We start from the raw sequence: 23,931 nt of genomic DNA on the forward strand, positions 1-23,931 counted from the left end.
TCCCTCAAGTAGTGCTGGTGTTTATTTCTGTTGGACAAAATAATGCCAAACTGTGTACAATCATGCTTGTCTACTCAGATAGTCTTCAGGAAGTCACTATAGACGAATGAGGAGCATACATGAGACGTAACAGCGGTGAACGAAGGGTATAATTGCTGAACGTTTACTTATGAGACTAGAGTTTATGTACAAGCATAAGTAGTTTCTTTTTTTCTCTCCCCGATATTTTTGGTATTTTCAGTGATTAGTTTACTTTAGGAAAGGAACTTGGGGCAACTGTCATGAAATTTTACTTTGACCTCTTAATATTGCTGTGGAGATTGGTCTCTGGTAAAACTGCATGGAAGGGCATGACTGACTTTATGGATATTACTTGCTGATTCAGTTGGGAGTTGGATGGGAAGTTGTGTGAAGTCGCTTTCTTATGTGAAAACTACGTGACATTGTTGGGTATGAGACCACTGAACACATGTTTTAATATCTTTTTTTTCCCTCGTAGTTTATAAACTAAAGGATAATAAGAAGATCTACATTTTAGTTGTGGATTCCCACAAAATTATTGCAAGTCTCTTGTCATCGGTGTGAAATGTGTAAAATTACAAGATCTAATTTGCTCAAGGCACTATGTCATATGTTTAGTTCTGTGTCTGTGTGGAATCACAACTAACAATTATGTTAATTACTGATTCAATATTAAGATTACATTCTTATTAAGCAATCAGTTTTTGTCAAAAAATTTTTTTCTCCAGTCTTTGTGTCAGCTTGTCAGACGGGGTAAGTGGGACTTATCGCATGGAGAAAATGGGACTTAAATACATCATCGCTAGTTTCAAGTTCTAGTGACAGTTTAGTTATTTATTCATGTTTATCATTGCGTCTTTGAATTTATCAGTCATCAATCAGCCCGTGCTTTCAAAAGCATTTCCTCATGTATATTCAAAAGCTCGAGATAATAAATGCTGAAGAGTTTTCTTGGATGTGCTGCTCCAATCATAGTCTGCTGATGGAAATCAGGGACGCCCCACTGATCATCAGGCAGCACACTGTACAACATCCCCGGTCACCAGTCGGTGGATGCTGTAGTCAGCCGACAGCGCTCCCCACCTCAGCCTCAAACCTTAGCCTGTGCTGAAATACTTACATCATCTTTGCACCCCTCCCCTCCCATGTTCTTATTTGTGGTAAATGGTACACAGCAAACAAAATCTACAGGATCTGAAAACATTAATGATATAATATCCGGGAGTTGCTCAACTTTGTATTTTTCCTCCACATATGGAGGTGGTTATGTGTAATCAGGCGGATGATTCCTCCAGATGCTCTTTTTTTATGTGCCTGCTCGAAGAAAAAATATGTCAAGACTGTTAGAATTCAGTAATGACATTTTACCATTTTAAGGCGCTCCTTTACTTAAACCAGTGCAGATTGGTCAAAAGCCTTTGTTTCCATGTGAACCGTGCAGCACTATATGTTGATACAGCTGCCTGTAATTCTCTTTGTCTGGAGTACAGGCAGCTCCAAGTTGTGCAGCCTGGTGGTTTTCTGTGAAAAGTACGCTGTTAGGTACACTGCCTTCAGGAGACACAGTGAAAGAGCGGGAGAAAACGCAAGGGAGGGAGGGAAGGGGTGAGAAAGGGAGAGCTCCTCTCTGTCGTCATGGCAGCAGGAAAATGCACCCTGGGATCGTATGTTTCCAAGGGGAAGCAGGATGCTCATGGTCTATTGGTCAGCTTCAGGCAGTCCAACTCCTTGTCTTCCTCCTAAATGGCTGCATTAAGGAAAATCAGAGCAACATCAAATCCTGCTTTCCCTTGATGTTTCAATTTGATCAGGAGAGGAGAGATTTACTTTATTTTATTTTATTTTTATCGGCTTAGCTGTTGTGTATTTAAAGCAGCCTTTACAAGATTTGTAGATTCCAACTGCTGTGCAATCAGGGGGCGTCTTAGATTTAAAAAAAAAAAAAACAGCGGCGAAGCAATCAGTGTGTATTTTGTTGTGCATTTTGCTGTTCGATAATAAATCAAGCTGTTATGAAATAAGGCCATGCTGCAGAAGCGTATATTACAAGAGTGAGTGATTATGAATGAATACAAAGCATACCTGCACATTCACATATATGGCTCCACGGACACATGCAGATGTGTGCATTTTCCCCACAACAAAGGGCCCTGTTGACGGTGCACGTTCTTCCTCTGGTTTTGGCCGATGTTCGGAGGTGAATGCGTGAGTACTGCTGGCAGGCGGAAGCAGAGAGCAGCACTCTGATAAGTAGGACAGTGCAGGATAAAGGGCCACTGCCTCCAGTCTGGGGCTAAAGTTCTAAATTTATTCCCCCACCCACCCCCCCATGCTCCCAGCACAACACAAACACACAGGGATATGGGCAAACAAACATCCTTGTCAACAATTGGCATGCAAACCGCTCCGCATCGAGGGCAGTCACGGAGTTGGCACACAGGGTTTTCATCAGAACAACTTGTATAAGGCAGAAGAAAGTAAGTCAAAAGAAGCTGCTTACATAACATGCTGTACGCAACTGTGCAAACACAGCAGCCGCTCTGATATAGACATACAGGACAACTCAACACCTCTCTTTAATACCCAACCCGCAAATCCAGCCCCTACCCCCTGCTCTCGCGTATACTTCATCAGCCTCTCTAGCAACAGGGCCTAGGGAGACCGGGATGTAAGACCATGTGACCTGGCACTCTGGATAGATCACGTTCCCCGAGATATCCTGCCAAGAAGATAAATATGGTTCTCACTGAAAAGAACCAGTGCTGTTAATTTCTATGCTACTTGACATCATTGCTACACAATTACGATGTCTGTGTATACAGGGTTTCCTCTAGGATTTTTTTCAGCAGTGGGGGCCGGCTCTCCGGGGAGCCGTTGCAGCGTAAAGACATGACACTCGATTCTAGATTTCACTGTTACAAACTATTTATTGAATAGCCAGTTAAAAATTGCATTTTCAATGCTGAATGTAAAATAAAAACTAAATAAATAAAACTATGAAATACGATTACAAACGATAAAAAATACATTTCTTTACGGAGAATCAGCGGCAAAGTTTGCACCCAGGATCAGAACTGGGTTTTTTGTGAAACAACAGGTGGGCCCTGGTGGCTGAATGTGAAACTAACTAAATGAATGAATGAATGAGCTCGTAGCCTCCTGCTCTTCACTCACTTATTGTTTTATATAAATAAAACAATAACTTTTTATATAAATAAAACAATAACTAAATAAAAAATATTGTATTATATAAATAAAACAATAAAATGAAATAAAAACAGTAAATAATAATTCCTTTTATGGAGAATCAGCGGCAAAATTTGCACCCAGGCTCAGAACTGGGTTTTTTGTGTAGCAGCGGGTGGCCCGTTGATGCTCAGCAGCATCCAGCTGTAAGGTGTTTCTCAAGTCAGTCTTCACCTACAATTAGACACAATAATGAGATTGTTTCTCTCAATATTATACACCCTACTTATTTTAAAATGGTTTGTAGTTTGTGTCTGATATATTATTAAATGTCTTACCCTATTCATTGTTGAAAACTCCCTCTCACAGTTGAGTTCACACTATTAAGTTGGCAACTTATGCCATCGATTAGTTTACTCAAGTTGGTGACATTCACTTGGCACCAGGGTGCAATTAACCTAAGCTACAAAAATGTTATGTAACATTAGCTCATCATCAATATCTTGAGATTGTCTGTTTAACTTGTAAAATCTGTTATGAGTTATCTTAAGATAATAAGTGTACCTATTCTCTGGTACCTCGCTGCCCTGTTTTCCAAGAGGACACCTGTTGCCTGATGGATGTCACTTTCAAGGCTGCGCTCTTGCAAGTAATTAAGATCATTTGAACAATTTAAAAAAAAAAGTACAAACAGAACAAGATAGTCGTCTTTAGATTAGCTTAGTATTCGTGAGTTGTAAGGTGAAGACATGCAACCGTGGCATATTTGCGCTGATCAAAAAAAAAAGAAGAAATTTAAAGGAGCGGCGGCTAGAATTTAGGTATGGCAGCATGCTACGTCTAAATGAATGTAGAGTAAACACTGGTATTTATATATTCTGTTTAATTTCCTCTTTTTTTGCTTTTTGTTTTAAGTTTAAAGTCAATTCCATCATGATTTCAAAGCCATTTGCTATTTTTAACTGAATGCTTTAATTCAAACCAAATATAAACCAGTTACTTCTTCAAAGAAACAAGCAAACCGTTTCTGTTGATGAATACCACAAATTAGTGGTAAATGAAACGGTGTGCAGTGAGCCACACAATTAAAATATTTCATGCAGAAGCTCCTTGTGTAATTATTCAGTAATATCCTGCCCTAAGTACTTTCCTTATTTTGTTTAATGCCAACCGAAAGCCCTGCCAGAACAAAGAACTAATCTCATTTTAATAAAGTTAACGGTGTTATTCTCTTTATTTATAAAACCACAGTGGTGTGGGCATTGAATTCAGGGAGCCAGCGGATACAAAGTTCCTTGTTCATTGAGGGAATCCTGTTTCCTAACATTTCCTCCGCTGCATCCCACCCCCCCTTTCCGTTCACTCTCCTGCCTCCTCAGCCGCTGCATTCCTCCCATTCCTCCCATCTCCCCATGTGACCAGATGCTGTGGCGGAGCACAGGGCCAAGTGAAGGTCTGAGGACGTCGTCATAGTTAATCCGTCAGGCATCACTCCCTCCTAGTCCCCCCCTCCCTTCTTCCCAGTTCTTTTGTAAGAAACTGTGATTCATGTGCTGGTGTCTTTAATCCAGAGGTTCAGACAGATGGTTGTACTTAAAGCTAATCCTTTGTGTTTTTAGACTGTTTGCCTCATGACTGTAAACTACAGCAGTGTAGCCTTAACTAGCCTAAAAACATCCAGGGGAACTTTGTTTGAATTCTCAGCTAAGGCCAAAATTAAGAACATATCTGTCCATTCAACACTTTTGTATCAATACAAGCAGCATGATATAAAGCCATTTATCAGAAGCTCTTTTAAAAGTAAAGGCATTTGTAGTTTCAAACTGCTCAGTTTAGGTGAGGTTTTGATAGAATTTCTTCTAGAAAAGCCAATTGTGGACTGTTTTCTCCTCTCAAGAGGCGTGAAAACCTGTTGGATTCAGCATTTCTGAGTGTGGCCAGTGTAATAGATGAAATGAACTGCCGTGCAGACTATATTAGCAATTTATCTCTTCCACTTGATGAGAACAAAGAGCAACTTTTACTTCAGGGCCAATGCCTAATTTCAAGATTTCAAAGCCAGTCAGACCTGCTCTCTGCTTCACCACCAAGCTTTGTGAACTTTAACAGTAGCTTTTCTTTCATATTGATGTGTCTCTTCCTAATTAGTCTTGGATGTAGCATTTAGTTACACCTGAATGCAGATCGTGTGACGGCGTCTAACTTTAAATGAAAGTAATATAATAGCAGTATATGATTGATTTTGCATTTAAAAGAAAAGGCAGTGGGCCTTATCTTTCTAGGTTAAATGCAGAAGCTCAGCTTTAATCCTGGATCAGGCTGGCTAATTGCTCATAGCTCTGAATAATACATCTTTTTCATTACAGCTGAACAACTTGAATTACTTATGTCATGATGATTTAATGATCATGCTTACAATTAGTGGTTTACATATCAATATTGCAGAGATATTTACTTTTGGATTATAGTATATCTTTTTGCAGCTAATTGTGCGTTCATTATTAATTTTGATAATTGTGTGTTTTAGCAATTTTAAGCACATCACACTACATTGATGTAATATTTCTTGCACAAATGCTGCACACTATTGCAAAGAGTTATTAATGTGCCAATGAACACCTATTGTGATTTATTATTTTTTCTAATAAAGAAGAGCAAAGGTATCTGGCTTAAATTGAGGCGTTAACTTTTTATCTGACGGGTACATTTACATTTATAAAACCCTGGGTTGGGTCCTTTTGTGTGTTGTCCTGCACGGGGAAGGAGCTGGAAGCTGACTTTCTGCAAGGATCGTGGCAACATTATCTCCGATTCTGGCTTTATCTGTGTATGGTCATGATCCACTTGGAGTGTATCAGTTTCCTCCTCTTTTTATGGACATGTTGTTCTGCCTCTTCCCATTTCTTTCCTCTCCAAGTTTAATCTGACATGTATAAAAGGCTCAGCCTCCTCTCCTTTTGTGACAGGGGGAAATCAATTCCAAGTAATAGAGCTCTGCATGTGTGAAAGTGCCGGGCTTAAGAGTTTTAGTCGAGTGTTTTCTCGAGCATCCAGCCTTTTCTGTTAAACATGCGCTGGAGCTTTATCTGGTGTGTCTCTGCATGCCTTGTGCGTTTTGGTGTTTGTGTCATTCTGGCAGGAGGCAGTGCTGTTGTTTCCCAGCAGTCAGGTGGCCAGACAGTAGGGAAGATTATATCATTCTGGAAATGTGTCCTCTGATTCACTGCTGTTTACCAGCGTCATCCCTTTTTTTCTGTCCGCCCTCTTTGTTATGTTTCTCTTTTAAGCAGCATGGCACAAATAACAAAAATTATAAGTCCTGTCTCCCATCAACTCTAATGTGGCATTTCATATAAAAAAAACAAGTGTGTGGTGCCTTTCGGTCGTCAGTGTTTTTCTTTGAATTATGGCTATGATGCAAGCAATCACGTCAGCTAAAATAGTATGATATTCTTCAGGAATATTTGTCTCCTTTCTCTTTAGAGCAGCGCTGCATGTTATAAGCTTAAATACTAAATCTTTGCATCGTAATGTCTTGTCAGAAGCGGTGCCTATAACAGCACATCCTGTCACTGCAGCTGAACTTGACCAGTCAAAACATGTTTCCACACCCCAGATCACAATAACAAGCCGCCATGAGTGGAATATATTTATGCACCAGGCAGATTAGAGGTAACTGCTCCAAAGTAAAGGAAAATGGCCGGCATGGGATGAGTGTCTTTTTCTCAGAGGAAGCCACATTTGTTGTTGTACTGAGGAAAGTGTAGATCAGCTAAACGGAAGGTCAGTTCTTAGAGCGTAGCCAGCCAAGCCCAACAAGCATCTGTGGAATGTCACAGTTCTACAGCACTTTCCTTTTCTCCCAACCCACCCACACTCCACAAGAGACTGGATTCACCTCAGATCAAGTTCTATATTGCTCTGAAACCGTCTGTCAAGTGCAAACACAGGAATTTGTCAAACTTAACAGAAAAGCACAATACTCAGCATCTACTGGTTCATCTTTTTCAGAAGTGGAGCGGTTTTAAAACACTGAAGCAACGCTTTGAAATGACTACATAAACATTTTTTCTTTAAAGCTAACAGACAACCCAAACATCATGTTGTCCTGTGGGAGAATTTCCTCAGTGAACATATTTGGAGAACAGAATAATGCAGCAAAAGTGGTTAAACAGCTGAAATAAAACTCAATGAAAAATGCCACTGATGCATATTGATCCGTCAAACTATAATCCATTGATTCAAAAGGGCAAAATATTTTAATTTATTTCACATTAGAATAAGAAATAATTAATTTGAATATTGTCCGGCTACACGATAACCACTTTTTGCCATTTTCATGAACAATAAGACTCAGATGTTTCTGGTGGCAAGCCTTCATACAAAAACCATGGAAGATGGTGAGATATTGTCTCCCTCATAGTAATCGCTTTCAGAGAGAAAAGTCTTGTATTTTATCACCAACCAACTACAAATTCAAATCTGTTGCTTAAGTAGAAAATATAAAATTAGGCCATTTTGTAACTTGCAAAAATGATTGACAGATTACTAAATCAGGAATAGTCAGAAAAAGCAGATTCAGATTTTTGACAAATGTCTGTCCTGTGATTTAAAAAGTGTTTGAGGAGACTGAAGCATCAAGAATTCTGAGACGGAGAAATGTCACCAAGAAAAAAAGCTTTAATACAAATTGATTTATTAATTAGAAATCTAAAGTGTTTGATGGTTAATCTGCTCATCTGGTTTAGTGATGCGTGTAAAAGTACACTCACTTGCAACTCTAACATTTTCATGTTGTGTCTTCCAGCCTTTAACATGCTAAATGTAGATTCTGAGATGGCGCTCTTGAGTGTTTTTTAAATATCTCTTTACTGCAAGTCTGACCTTGTTGTGAGGTTGCTGGGACATCCGTGCTCTGAAGATTGACAACTCTGCTTGAATGCTTTCCACTTGTGAATGATCTTTCTCCCTGTAGAATGATAAACTCTTTTAGAAATGGACGTATAAACCTCCCCTGATTGATGGCCAGCAGCAATTGAGCTCATAAGATCATAGTTGATGCCTTTCCTCCTTGGCATCGTGCCAAGTCACACCTAAACAGACACATACTTGTCGATGATGAGTTAATCAAGAGCATTTGATTAGCAGCATCTGACTGCTATCTATCCTCTTAGTACATGTGCAAGCAGTAAAGTTGTATTTGGTGTTTCACACTCTGCATTAAGATTTTGTGAAATAACACTGCACATGGCACGTGTTGTTTTTCTTCTGAGGTAGTTAAACCCAATTTTTAGACCTGGTATGGACCAGATTTATGTTTTAGTTTTCTATAAAAGCCTAATGGACAAATCCTTAGCATTGAAAGAGTAATTTATTTCCACATGATTGTAGCAGAGCATCCTTGAGACACTGATGCAGGCTGTCAGCCCCACATGACTCCCTCCCTTGCTCTGATCTCCCCCCTGCTGCTACACTGGGCACTGCTGGTCTCTGGCACCACACTTCTATGTCATCCCTGCTGAAGGCAAACTTGCCCACCTGCCCTCTTTTGTATGTGGCTCACCTTCAAATCCTCACTGGATTATCTTATTGTCTCCTCACTGAGCTAAAGGCCACCGACTATTTGCATCTGAGAAATGGTGTGGGGAGTACCGCTGTGGACGATCGGAATGAGCGAGTGTCTGTGACAAGAAGTAGACAAAAAGGAGAGAGCAGATCAGAGAGCAGTCGCAGCAATTTGCCAGTTAATAGATGAAGAGCAGAGAAGGGAGGAAAGAAGGTGAACGAAAAACCGATGATTAAACCATCTCGTGGCTGCGGTGGCAACCTTGTTCTCCCTTATACGCTCTCTCAACATGACAGACGCAACACGGGGCACATGAAAATGTGAAATTAGATCCCGCGAATGTTGTTAACAAACACAATATTCTGTCAAGTTGTTTTGAAGACTGTTTAACACAGCAGCTAGGTGTGAAGCAGGAGAGAAATGGACTGTTCTTCTCCTGTAATGGCAAACAAACGAAGTGGGGAATGTCCCGTCTTGACAAACAGGCATTTTTGTGTACACCAGCTCATACATACTGTGCTGCATACATAATGTAACGGACATGATGTGCCATGAATCAGGACCCTGAGGGAGTTCCTGGAGAACCATAGGCAACGCATCAAGTTTTTAAATGAAACAAGTGATTTTTTAAGAGTGAGTGAGTGAGTGAGTGAGTGAGTGAGTGAGTGAGTGAGTGAGTGAGTGAGTGAGTGAGTGAGTGAGTGAGTGAGTGAGTGAGTGAGTGAGTGAGTGAGTGAGTGAGTGAGTGAGTGAGTGAGTGAGTGAGTGAGTGAGTGAGTGAGTGAGTGAGTGAGTGAGTGAGTGAGTGAGTGAGTGAGTGAGTGAGTGAGTGAGTGAGTGAGTGAGTGAGTGAGTGAGTGAGTGAGTGAGTGAGTGAGTGAGTGAGTGAGTGAGTGAGTGAGTGAGTGAGTGAGTGAGTGAGTGAGTGAGTGAGTGAGTGAGTGAGTGAGTGAGTGAGTGAGTGAGTGAGTGAGTGAGTGAGTGAGTGAGTGAGTGAGTGAGTGAGTGAGTGAGTGAGTGAGTGAGTGAGTGAGTGAGTGAGTGAGTGAGTGAGTGAGTGAGTGAGTGAGTGAGTGAGTGAGTGAGTGAGTGAGTGAGTGAGTGAGTGAGTGAGTGAGTGAGTGAGTGAGTGAGTGAGTGAGTGAGTGAGTGAGTGAGTGAGTGAGTGAGTGAGTGAGTGAGTGAGTGAGTGAGTGAGTGAGTGAGTGAGTGAGTGAGTGAGTGAGTGAGTGAGTGAGTGAGTGAGTGAGTGAGTGAGTGAGTGAGTGAGGTTAAAAAAAGGAAATCTGAAAATCGATTTTTCCTTTTTTGTAGCTGGCTGCATTACAAACAGAGCTCGTCTAGTCATCTTTGTTTGGTCAAGAAAATTGTAAATGTTGTCACTTTACTAAACTCAAGGAGGATTTACAGTATCTTTCAATTGCACTTAATTCCCAATAGGGAAATTTGTTTGCTATTTTTCTTTAAAAATAAAGATAAAATATTTGAAACAATTTATTCCATTGTCTTTTGTAGTTTTACCAAAAAAATAGAAATCGAAAATCGGGTTTTCAGAGAAAAAAATCTGGATTTTATTTTTGTCCAAAATCGCCCAGCCCTATGAGTGAGTGAGTACATGTATTTAAATTTTGAGTCTTAAAAAAATTGAAGTAAGCTGATTTTTGTTAGCTCTTTCCAGACACAGCCAGGCGGTTTCCCCCAGTTTCTAACCTTAAGTCTAAGCTAGTTTACTGATCTACTGGTTGTAGCCTCCCAGATATAATTTTCTTATCTAACTCTTATCACTGATGAAAGTACAAATGTATATGGGGGTGTTGTGGTTTCCTGCACTTGACCCTCATACAGGCCTTCCCATCATGCATGGCCGCTTTTGTTTACCAGTATGCTTGTTTCCCACATGCTGTGGTGTGTGTGAGCTCGTGTTTGCAGCTGCAGGCTGTGGCTGTTTGCTGATGGCTTGAATTGGTATGTTTCCATGTGTTTGTGTGTGCCACCGTGGACGGGACAATGAACACACCAGTACAGAGACTAACAGATTAAATTGGCCTCTGCTGTACTTTGTCGCAGTGCAAGCTTTACTAAATCCCTTTTTTTGTGTGTGTGTGTGTGTGTGTGTGTATGTGTGTCAGTGGGAGGCAGTGGCGAGGAAATGTGTCATCTGTTGCTGTTGATGCTGCAGTGCTAACTTGGCCGGGAGCTGATGGAGCACCTGTTGACATATGACCCAGCCCTTTCACTTAAGTCGCTTGACAAACTCAGCGCACAGAAAAGGAACAGACGCTTTTTTCTTTTAATGCCTCAACTCTGAATTTGAACATTTTAATTCGGCAAACAGAGCTGTTATGTAACATTAAGATATTTAAAGGCATGTTTTTGTAGCGATGATGCAGAGAATGCTTAAATGTCAACATCTGGCATATCTGATAATCTTCTTAACTTTCCAGCTGACACCGCAATCTGTACAGTCACATTTGTAAAAGACATTGATTTAGATCTGGTCACGGTACTGTGACTGTTTTGTGAGAGCTGAGTTGTACTTCTGCCTGCTGAGCCACAGATGGCAGCTCTCCACCTTAAGCTTACAAGTGTCCTGCCAGCACTGATACAGTACGTGTGAATGTGTAGTGTCAGGTTTTCTTTGCACGCGAGTAAAGAATGGCACACTGTCTTTTTATTGACGTCTGCAGAACAAACCTGCACATTTTGTCCCTCAGTGGTCACAACTGCTTGCTGTGTTCATTAGTTGGAATAATACCTTACAATTTGATCTTGGCACCCGAAGTACTCCCCTCCCCTACCCCCCAGCACACTGCAAAGTAGTATAATTTACTACTTGGATACCTGAGTTGTAGTGACCCACCTTCCAAACAAAAATCTCAGCAAAATTTACTTTTTGTGCCAACATGTGGCTGAATTCCCCAGATGTCTTTTCATAGCTTGATCTGGCTGCTCACCAGTATTTTTCTTCTTCTGTTGGCGTTTAGCCCTCTGCTTTTCTTCAGGTGACTGCTCATAATTGCCTTTTGTTCCTTCTTTTCTTACCAGTATTTTATTCTTAATTCCACTTTACTTACTGGGCAATTAAACCTGGTATAAACAAAGACGGTGTGTGAAACATTTTATGTATTTTAAACACTTATTCTTTAATAACCAATTAAGTAAAAATTAAGGGAATTAAATGTGTGAGTCTAGACCAGAATCAAGGGGGATCTTAACCTTGAATTAACTTCTAACCTTAGTAGAAAGTTTGATATGGGGAAAATATAGCTTCACCTGGTATTTGTCAGGTATTTTGATGATTTTACACCTACCTGTATGGAAACTGTGAAATAACATCAAAATAGACCACCTGTAACATAATGTCCACAGAGCGCTCATTTGGAGCCGTCACAAACTCCAGCAAAGTGAAATTCTAGTGTATGACCAAGTTGCTCATTAACGATAATTAGTGGTGGTTTTATATTGTCCTCCACTAGCCCTCTTGCCTCTTTAACGAAAGAAAATGAAAATTACTGTCTGTTAAAGATAATGAGCGCGTAGCTAAATGTTTTTGTAAGTTGCCAAGTGAGCATAAGTGAAACCTAATCTTTTGCATTAGCATAACGATTATCACTTATTTGCACTGCTGACTCCTCCGCTGTCACACACAGGTTTTTATCAGGTACAGTAAAATGCAGATTTATATAGACATCTGTTAGTATATCTCAGCAGAGAAACACAAAGGCATGTTTACCACATGCAACTCCTACTCACAACTTTAGAAGTTGACTTTGATTATTTGAAATATGTGTTGCTACTTTCTATGCACAGCTGACTGTGGGATGCGTGGACCATTTGTGAAACATTATGAACAGCCAATTTGAAGATCTGTAAAAGGCACACAGCCAGCTACCGCTGCTGTCTTTTATGTTTGATAAAGAGGAAAACACTTCAGCTCATCACCAGCTGGTTTATTTGTGCCGAAACGTTCTGTCCAGTTACCTTTTTACAAAGAAGCACAGGTGGAAACACAGAAGGTCCACATGTGAGCAGTGCATGAACAGCCAGTGATCCTCGAAGCTGTAACCGAACACAAATTATGGAAGTCATGTTAGGTATCATCACATGAAATAAAGTCATTCATTTATTTCAGCAAAACTATAAACACTGAAATGCAGAAACTGTACACCCTTATTGATTCTGTAGGGATTAGCATTGTAAGTAGTGCTGCTCATCAGATACATTTGATTAACTCATCATTAGTGGCTGTGAGCAGAGTGTTTCCAGTTTGCAGATTCGGAGCATACAGGTGTGTTTTTAACGCAAACCACGGTGGAAAGATGTCGGCAGTAATAAAGAGCTCGGATGGTAAATGGCTGTGTAGCCAGTGTGGTGGTACTGTATGTTAGTGGGCTGTGTGCTCACTCTATGGCAATTATTCATATAGAGAGTTGTGATTAATATTTAATTGACGTTAAAGAAAATGTTGTTTTTAAAAGCTGTATTGATTGAAAATGTTGTTCGATTTTCCCAGTCAGGTGTTCAGCTGAGGAACATTGTTAATTAAGAGCCACAATACAGTAAAGGTGTACAAGCTCCCTCCAGCTGACATTAGATGATCTTGTTTTTTTTTTCTTCGTTTTTTTTTCTTCCAGGTGATATTGTGTTGCTCAGGTTCTCTCTTTTTCGGTTTCGCTCCTGCTCTTTAATCTTCTGCAGTCTAGGTGTGTCAGAGCAACAGAGATGGGGAAAGAAAGACTGATATTTTCTTAACCAAATCCTCGGATGAGGAACCCTTTGATCCACTTCCAAATATTACTGCATTCACTCTTATTTGGTCATCAGTTGCTTGTGGTGCCTCCTGCATTTTCTTTTTTCTGTGTCTTTGCATGGCTTTATGTTGGCAGAGAGTCGAAATCCCCCAGACAATGCACTGCATTTTACCCTGCTCTCCTTCTTCCTTGCTCGTCCTCCCTTCCCCTCTGTAGTTTGTCTTCCCTTCCCCTCTGTAGTTTGTCTTCTCTGTTGTGTGCCGTTGAGGTCAGACTGGCACAGGCAGGCATCGTAAGAAGAGGAGCTGTTATGTGTGTACATGTGTGAGAGTAGGTGCTATTTTGTTGCTGAGCTTATTGGCTGCAATGCCAGGGTTAGCCAGGACTTGCCCCTTTGTTTTGCACACAGCACCACACATGCACTTGTGTGCAAAGCTTTGTTGACTGTTTCCATCCCCACTTGAGCATTTGTCAACAATCCTGATTTGAAATTGCATGCGTCTTTATATTTAAGGAATTGCTCACAATTATTTATTTTCAATAGAGATAACTAAATAAAAGATGTTGCTTTCACTGTTTTTAAAACAGGAACATGATCTCTGTGATCTGATCAGCACACATCAGTCGCTTCTCAACCCGCCTTCTGTTGGAGTTCATTTCATACACCATACCAACAATATTTATAATGCACTATAAAAACAATTGCAGTGAACCAAAGTGCTGTGCTGAAGCATAAGTAATGAAAACATGAAATGCACAACTAGCATAAGATATTAAAATGCGAATAAAACAAGTTTGAAGTAAAATATTACAACAACAGACAGTGTACCGAGCAAATGCATGGTCCCTCTGAACTTACCTTTAGTCTTTGCAATGCTCAGGAGCAGCCGATCAGCTGACCTGAGAGAATGAGTGGGCGTGAAAGGATGTAGCAGCTCAGAGAGGTGAAGAAGGGCAAGACTATTGAGATATTTAAAAGCACATAGATATAATCAATTTAAAATGGATCCTAAAATGTGTATGGCAGGTAATGAGGCTCAAATGGGAGACATGTACTCTTAATGTGTACATCTGGAGGACCCAGGTTCAAGCCCCCAGGATGGCAACCAAGGTGAACTACTTTGGGCCCCTGAGCAAGGCCCTTAACCCTAATTGGTCACCAGGCACCGGAAAAATGGCAAAATGACAAATAAAGATTATTATTTTTATTATTTGAAACCTCTTACCCCCTTTTTTTCCTTGCAGCGAGCACCTGTCCTGCGCCTTCACCTTCTTCTTACACGGGGAGAGTAATGTGTGCACCAGTGTGGAGATCAACCAGCACCAGCCCATCTACCATCTAACCGAGGAGCACCTCACATTGGCCCAGCAAGCATCCAGTCCATTTCAAGGTGGGTGTGTGTGTCATGCTGCACCGGCTGTGCAACCTCGTTATAGTGTTAAAAAACATGGGACCCAATGTTGTTGCGCATCATACCCAGATGTTCTGAGAAAGTTTGATCAGTCATTGAACATTTGGCCTGTGGTCTGGTGTCCCTTTGATTTGTGGAGTTTGACACAAATCTTTGGTGAGGGGTGCGATTTTTTTTGTTTTTTGTTTTTTTTATGAGAGAGAAGCTTGTGTTCTGGACTAAAGCATCAACACTGCCATGGCATTTCCTATTTCAGCAGCTGACTGCCCACTGGAGACCCTACATTTGTGTTACTACACAGACCTGTCCTGTCTGCAGAAGCAGCCAACGGGGCTGCAGCCAATTGCTTTTATTGCCTTTTTTTCCCCTCTTGGTTTAAGCAATTACTTTTAACATGAATTATTTTGTGAAATGACATGCGTGCAGTGCATCCTGATGGCTCACATTCAGTGGACCAATCGTATCTGAAATTGAAATGACTAAACAATGGAGTACGCATTACCTTTTAGGATTATTCTTTTTACAACTTTATTTAGTTATACCCAATAACAGGTTAGTCATAAAGATTTAAACAGCTCCATGTCATATGTCAAAGTAAGATTGGAGCACAAACAAGACTTATGTTCTTGTTGTAAACATGAAAAAGAATGTTATTTTAAATGATTTTGATTGAAATGTGTAAGTGCTGCATTGAGCATCCAGATAGAGTACATATATTCTCCTGTCAGACTGTCTTTCATTACGGATTGGCTGGCAGCCAATTTGAAAGAATAGCCCACACAGTCACTTTAAATTATACTGGAGTGTCGTTATAAAAGAGCAACGCTAATGATATTCCTTCATTGCCCACCTCAGGCCAAATGCAGTGTAGTCCCAAAACTACTGCGTGCTTACATTTGTCTCTCACACCTAGACATGACTGTGTAAATACTATAATATACATTCTGTCTTACCTCTGTGGGAAAGGAAGTTCTGCTCTTTCTGAGGAGTACGACTTCATAATCAGATTATTATTTTCCACAAATGTTAGTCACCCCATCAGAGATGATCATAAAAACATTATCCAGTTGTATGCAGCGGTTTTAATCCATAAAATGATGGCAAGATAAGGATTGTGCGTCACTGGTAAGACTTTTGTAAAAGCTGAGCAGTTTGTCGTCAGAAATGGGGCTCCAACGATTCCTCGAGTAACTCTGTTACAGAAAGTCATCGAGGAATTTCCTCTGCCTTAAAGCTTCGTTTAATTAAAAAATAAATTCAACGTTCAAGTTTCGCACGGATTATTTCTAGTATGAAACAACATGCTTACACGTATGCGTTTTCTATAAAGAAGATGAAAAAGACGTGAACAGTTTTGTTGGACAGATGGCGGACCGGGTCCAAAAATAGTGACAGCGACAATGAGCAAACTCCGTAAAGAGAAAGTAATAAGAGTAAGAGACGGAAGATGTTAAAGCCGTGGGATCATTCTGAATTAAAAGTCAAGGTCCCGGTCCTCATTGTGTAAGATTCTTGTCTTACCGGTCCACAACCAAGCATTGCTGTTTAAACGTATTGGTTCTGAATGTGAAGATGCACAATTTAAAAGCAGTGTTTAATGACAGTTTTTATTTTATTTTTGATACTATTTAATTTTATTTATTTAATATAAGTAATTTTAGTTATTTCGATTGGAAAATTTTACAAACAGCTTACTATTTTGCATGATATGTAAATAAATAGTAATTTTTCTTAGAAAAGAAACAAATTGGTTGCTTTTATTAAGTGATCTGTTTTGTTTTCTATTGTGTATTTATAATTGGGCTTTAATTAAGCAAAAGTGCGTTTTTTTTTTTTCAATTACTCGATTACCAAATTATTCGATTGCTACAGCCCTAATCAGGAACTTAATGTAAAATAAACAGAATAACAATTGCTTAATTCCTGGTCGCTGTCACTACTTTTAAATGTAGTTAACACGCAGGATTGTTCTTGCAAATGAGGCTCCGCATTTAAATTAAGCTAAAACTTAAGACCTTCTTGAACCATCACTGTTCAGTAATGCTGAGTTTTTCCGCCTGTCTGGTTATAAGCACCTTGCATGATATTCAGAAATATAAAACAGGTTAATGTATCTACTTCTCCTAAATGCTCTCTGAGCTTCATTTAGCAACATAAATGTTCTCAACTTTGACTTACCGCGTTACTTGTTCCAGACCCAAGATAATACACACAGAACTGTGTGTGCCCAAAATTAATGTTGCATGGAATTGAACAGGAGGATTTTGTGAGACTTCTTCCTCCTGTGTTTACTGTCATGATTCCTGTACAACCAGCGTTGTTGGATCTTCCTGAAGGAATGTGATAGTACCCCCTCAGTTGACTAGTGCCTGGACTATTTCCCCATCTGGATTCCTGTAGGGCCGCTGATGGCTTCTGCTAGTCATTTTGGATCATTGCTGTGCAGTCACCAGCTAATAAGTAGTCATTACATAATGCATTGATGTGTGACATATATATAAACACAAAAACACCCATCTTTTTTTTTTCTTTTGTTAATAAAAGCTGCTTATGGTTTGAATCCTGAACTATGAATTATCTTGATATTGATCATTGATGTTTTAATCATCAATTTGTACTTGAAGCACCTATAGTTAATATCTCTATAGCTTGTGTGTGTTTTATCTCCAACATGTTGAGTATGTGCAGGTGTGTGTTTTCCCTGCTGCAGTGTATCTCCTCCTGGCTAATCAAGCGTAGCGTTCAGGAAGGGCTGACTTCCACCGCCTTTCATCCATCCACCAACCCCCCCTTTCCTTCTCCCCACTCACCTCTGCCAAGCTTGGTTTACTGTGCAGCAGAGCACTCGGGCACGCTGACCTCTCCAGGATGTGACCTCATAAAAGGGCGCAGAGTGAATGTAATGAACTCTCAGCCCATTACACTGAGCTGAGCACATTTGACATGTCTTCAGGGAGCCAGAGATACACTCACGGCCTGAGAGTGGGGCAGAAGGGATGGAGGATGATGGGGGAGGTGGGTTGGTGATGGGGGGTAAACCAGTTCTATATAATTGTATAATTGTGCTGAATTTGATCTTTCGTCCGCAACTGGCCTCCGGTCATTAGAATCTTTACGCAGCAGGAAAGGCAGAAATGAAACGCAAAAGCAGCGAGGCTGAATATCAAGGTTAACATAATCCCCTATAGCTGGACGTTATTGTGTATGGTAACATAAATAAATGTGCTGTGATAGTGTGGTTTGTAGTGTGGTCCAAACTGCTGCGGGGCAGAGCAACATGTTTTATGACTTTTAAAGACATTCTATATCTTCTGAAGGCTATCCAGACTCATTTGACAGAGGAGAACATTGCCTTTACTCCCTACACATCCACGAGGTACCCACAAGTGTTGGATCTGTTTATCCAAAAATAATTGAGAGCAAAAATGTCCAAACCTTCTCCATCATAGTTAAAGTCCTTTTTAAAATTCACTCCAGGTCGATTTGGCAACAAGTGGGGTTGCCATAGTAACAGGGGGGTGCAGTTAAATACTGCAGCGCTCCTTGAAGCACCTACTTTGTCAGGAAATGCAACAGGAGAAAAGCTCTGTGCATTTGTTTGCAGAGAAACCAAGCATAAAAGGTCACTCATTGGTACATCAGTAGCTACAGATGTTATGTGATTTTTCCGCTGTAGTGTATATGTTGTGTACGGTTTACTCACAAAGCAGCAGGGCATAGTTACGGAGCTTGTTATCTTGCTCTGCAGTTGGAGGTGTGAAGCCTGTTGCCCCTATCTTTGCACTCACTGTTGCTAAGCCTGAACAACTCACTGAGGATGGGCCGGGGGGGTCGGGGTAGTTCGTCTAGACTGCAGTGGTAACTGTTCTCGGTGGCTGCCTGTGTTACAGTAAAAATCACCACAGAAAGCGGAGAAACTGGGGCAGTTGGGGGAAAAACATGGCTCACAGCAGCAGCAAGTTAATATAATTCATTTGATGGGAAGATGGTGACTGCTGAATACTGAGACTAGTATCAGTGAGCTGGAATCCTAAATGGGTTCTGGCAGATACCTCGATGGGAAGCACAGGCTCTGTTACTACTTTAAAAAAAGGAGTGCATTAATGGGTAATTACTGAATATAAAATTACTTTGCAGTTACTGCAGATAACCTGCTTTTAAAATAATTTTGCAACACAGCATGAAATGTTAATACAAACAAAATGCAAGAATTTCAAAGTCTCATAAAACCATACACAATACCTTGATACCTTGAACCTGTATTGGTGGATTGCGTAGTTGGACAGTGATTTGCAGAAGTGTCCCTGATCCATGTAGTGATTTCCATGACAGAATCATTCCTATTTTTGAAACAGAGCCTAAAGAGCTCGGCCAACCGGTATTTATTTTTGTCCTTGACCCATGCGCACAGACGTTTCTCCAGACTCTCTGAATCTTTTTATATTTATGAGGTACTATAAGCCTTTGCAATTTTATGCAGATTAACTTTAATATGACATTGTTTGACAGTTTATATAGATACAGGATAGAGAATATACCCCTCTTTGCTTCTGAGCACTCAGCCTCTCAGAGATGCTCTATTTGGTGTGTGTATGACTTAACTAACCTGTTACCAGTACACTTACAGGTTGCAAAGTGTTGCACCATGTGTGCATATGTTTTTTGTTTTTGTTAGCACCGTTTACCTTTCCAGCCTTCTGTTGTCAACGTCATAACTAGCTTCCATCAAATTCATAATGTGTGAAAACAATAAGGGTTTATAAGCTTTGTAGTTCATAGTCTTTTTTTTTATGGGCATATAACACAGCGTTTTTTTGGAGTTGTGTATCAAAAATAAATCTTTGAGAAAAGCACCCCCAGTCATCACGCTTGATGCATTTCGCTTTCGGTTTCCTACTCTTTTCTTTTCATTGTCCCCTGCCATTTTCCTGTCATGAAAGGTTTTTTTTTTCTTGCGGTCCAGCCACTCGATCAATACTTCAGGACAGAGGCCATACAGTCTGCTAATGACATACTAGAAAGGCAGAGCAGAGGGGGACATTAACTAACACTTGTGCCCACACCCACCCAGACAGTCTGGCCGTTGAGCCATTATCCTCCGTCTCCACATTCCTGTGCATAATACACACAGTGAGAGATGAAACTGTGTGCATGTGTCTGTGTATATGCATGTCTCTATTTGAAATGCATATGGTTTCTGTGCTCACATGTATGCATTATGCATTGTGTTTTTATGAGGCTATCTGCTTTGGCTGATGGATGCTCTTTAGCCGGAGTGATTGGTTCTGTCTGCGACTCTTTTTGTAAAATCACTGTTTGCCAAGAAGTGGCCCCTTTTATAAGGCCCTGTTTATGGGCTGTGGAAGACCAGCATTTTCCAATAATTGGCTCGTAAAAAAAGGTCAGAACCCTGTTGGTCTTTAAGATGACAGAGTGACAGTGACGAAAAACGTGTGTTGGAGAAAAGGGATCAAGATAAAATGACTCTTTTGTCTGAAAGTAAGAATCAAAGATGAGAACGTATGTGTGAGGCTAAGAAAGAAAGACAATCTGAGGGCTTTTAGGCCAGCGTGAGAGGAAAGATGATAAAAGGATAAATAAAGGGACGTGGTAAGGATTGCTAAAAATTAGAGACAGATGCAAAACATTAAGAATGACGGTATATAATTAATCAATCAGGCTCTGAGACACTTAACATCTCAGAGCAACATGTCCTGGCTATACACAAGCAACATACTATTCACATCTTAAAAACAATAAAGCCACCACAAACTTGATTGAAGATTCATTAAATCAAACAGAAAATACATGACACATTGCATAAAAATCTAGGTTTAAAACAATTATTACATGTATATCTGTATCAGTGTCTGCCTCTGAAGAGCATAAATATCTCAATCTTTCAAGACTGTTGAAGTGGGAAACAACTGAAATTAAGTGAGGAATAAAATCAATACAAAAGTGAAGGAAACGCGAGTGTGATACTGTATGGATATGGACTGATGCTTATTACCTGTCTTTCTGTCTTCTCCAACCTTTTTTTTCTGACTAGTGATCCTGAGTCCGTTTGGCCTCAACGGAACCCTGACTGGTCAGTCGTTCAAGATGTCAGACCCCCCTACCCAGAAACTGATTGAGGAGTGGAACCAGTTTTATCCCATCAGCCCCAGAGCCAAGGGTGTTTCGGAGGACAAGGCGGAGGACATGGACTGGGAAGATGACTCTTTGGCCTCTGTAGAGGTCCTCGTTGGTCAGTTCCTTTTCAAAATCAGCTTTAAGATTTGGATTCCCGTTTGGCTGATTTGGTTTCTGATCAGTCCATCTGTTTTTGTTGTCCGTGTGCAGGCGGTGTGCGTATGGTATACCCAGCCTGCCTGGTGCTAGTGCCCCAGTCAGACATCCCTGTTGTGGCCCCTGTGGGGTCCTCCCACTGCACTGCCGTCTACACGGGTGGCAACCAAGTGCCTGCTCTGCAGCGAGAGCCTGCCATGTCTTTGGTGACCCTCACACCTCCCACGTCACCTGAGGAGATGCACACAGGTACGAGGAGATTTAAGTTTGGTCTCCTCTCGATATATATATATTTTTTTCCCCTAGTCACGGTCTGCTGCATTTGTCTTTTTTCATAGAACGGTCTGTTAACCTTCCTCTTCCACTCTCCAGGGGACTCTCACACTGCCCAGAAGTGGGTAAAGATGCCTTCATCTTGTGATGTGTTCAGCGTGGACAGAACAAGTCACCACGGAGGGAAGATTCCACGCCGGCTAGCCAATCAGGTGGTGGAGCGTGTCTGGCAAGAGTGCAATATCAAGAAAGCCCAGAACAAGTGAGTCTGCCACCGGGTCTTCAAGAGACACACAGTGTTCCAACACACTATAAATAAAAAGCGCTAGAGGTGTGTGTTTGTTTTGTTTTTTAATTATTATTCATTATAAGGAGCATGTAATATTGACAGTGTTTGAAGATGTATTTCAGGACACTTAATAAATAGCGCTGGGGGCTTCTCTGTCGTAACTTCTTTCCCAACCTGTCATCTTTCTGTAGCTGAACTCAATCATCTGCTGTCAGCTGTTAGACGTATTATGTGTTTATGCAGGTGTCTGATTGAAGAAGTGTGCTATCTGGTGGACATACTTTCTGACTGTTCCTTGATAAGCACGGGTTTAAAAGTATTTTGAAATCTGCGCCCTTATATGTGCTCCAATTTGACATGATGTTGTTAGTTTATGTTATGCTTTCAGGAAAGCCGTCAACAAAAATGAGCTTGGTTATTTTTAAGAAAATCATTGACATGCTCTGATCGTTTTCTGTCTACATCATTTAAATCAGAAGAGACATGTTTGAGTCCTTTTTATGGTTTTAATTTTACATGTTGATGTAGCAAATGGGCAGAGAGAGAAAGATCTGTTCTTCTGCATCAGAAATTGACATAAAAAGCGCTGTAATTGTTTTTGTTAGTAGAACCCAGTAGCAACATCAAATCGAAGCAATATTTAAATATCATCATGCAGAGAAGTATTGGATCAATGTTTAGCTTGAACTGAATGCTCAGTGTAATATGGGATTATCATAACTGTCTAAAATGTTAGTGTACTCCAATTTGAGACAGTTGATGAAAGGCTGCAGTTTTAATTAATCATTTTAGTGTAATTCGATGTTTATTATATGGCATCTTTTCAATGTGTCATCTGTTAAAAGATTGATTGGCACATTTTCATGGGATTTGAAATTGAAAATTGAAGATGTCCATTTCTGTGGTTGACTTTCTAAACTCGGATACAAACACATGCATAACAAAACTAATTTCCTTACAGACCAAAGCAATCAAGCAGGAGCAACACAAATCAGCGTAGTCACTAACGAGCAGAGCCGCAGATCAATCGGGAGCCTGTTGTTCATCAATAATACAAGCACAACTTCTTCCTTGTTATCACACCTCAGTGCAGATAATATTAAACTAATTAAGGCAAATAATATATTTTAACTAACTAAGATAATCAGATCTACTCTGCTAATCTTGAGTGTCACTAAAGTTAATCTTGCATCACAACTAAATACATGTAGAAACTTCTTTCATTCCTGCCGTGTTTGTGCCTCCTCTGTGCAGCAACATCATCAACCACATGATAGAAGACTTGCTGTTTTCTTTCAGTAAATAGTGCTGGTGACCAAAATGTCAATTGCATAGTGTTGTCGGTCTGCAGGATTTATTTGAATAATCACCCCCCATCAGTTTGCGCTCTGAATGGGAATTCCCATAAATACACAAGCATCAGGGCCAGATGAAAAATTGCTATATCCACTCCTTTGAGGTGCTGACATACCACTGTGCCTCATTAGTAAATATCGACAATGACGCCAAAGCAGAGTTTGCGCTCAGCCCAGAGCCATAGTAAATCTGGGCTCGAGTGCACAGTATTGTCCTGTGGTCTATTGTGTTATGCAGCATCAGTGAATCTGACACACTGGGAGCCCCCCAGGATCTGTTACCCCTTGACCAAGCACAGAATGTCAGCTACACTTAGCTTTTGGCTCATCAGCCAAAGTATTATCGCTCCAAGTATTGTGATGAAATCGCAATCTGCAAATGTTTTATGAAGCAACACTGCAACACAGGAACAATATACAAAGCTGTAAGCTTTTGAGTTGTATTTATGTGGTTCTGATATGCGTTTTTTCTTTCTTTTCTTTTTTCTTTTTCTTTTTTCTTCTCCAGGCGGAAGTTTTCAGCTGCTGCCAGTGGTACCAGCGAGGAGGAGGTGTTGGCCAAAGTGGGAGCCTGGGATTTCGTAGAATCTTCACAGAGGTCAAACTGCAACTGTTCCAGGTCAGTCAGTCACCGCAGAGGACCTCTGAAATATCAGTCACCAAAATATCCACTAGTAATTTATGTGTCTAGACTTTGATAAGCACTATCGGCTTCATATGTCTTTAATTTATCTCTGTTTTGTGTAAGTGACTTTTGCTGGGTTGTACATTCATGTAAAAAAATGTT

General features: G+C 40.4%; 1 protein-coding gene across 1 annotated transcript in view; it reads left to right on the forward strand.

The window, feature by feature from the left end:
- The window catches only part of med13a (mediator complex subunit 13a), a 78,682-nt gene that overhangs the window by 27,207 nt on the left and 27,544 nt on the right, over positions 1-23,931 (forward strand). Inside the window, exons 5-9 of the mRNA XM_061740168.1 lie at positions 14,770-14,915; positions 20,989-21,186; positions 21,282-21,476; positions 21,600-21,762; positions 23,653-23,763. Of these exons, the coding sequence (XP_061596152.1) occupies positions 14,770-14,915; positions 20,989-21,186; positions 21,282-21,476; positions 21,600-21,762; positions 23,653-23,763 (813 nt within the window). The remainder of the gene's footprint in view (positions 1-14,769; positions 14,916-20,988; positions 21,187-21,281; positions 21,477-21,599; positions 21,763-23,652; positions 23,764-23,931) is intronic.

The sequence above is a fragment of the Cololabis saira genome, chromosome 14 (genome assembly GCF_033807715.1).
Source record: "Cololabis saira isolate AMF1-May2022 chromosome 14, fColSai1.1, whole genome shotgun sequence".
Classification (NCBI taxonomy): Eukaryota; Metazoa; Chordata; class Actinopteri; order Beloniformes; family Belonidae; genus Cololabis; species Cololabis saira.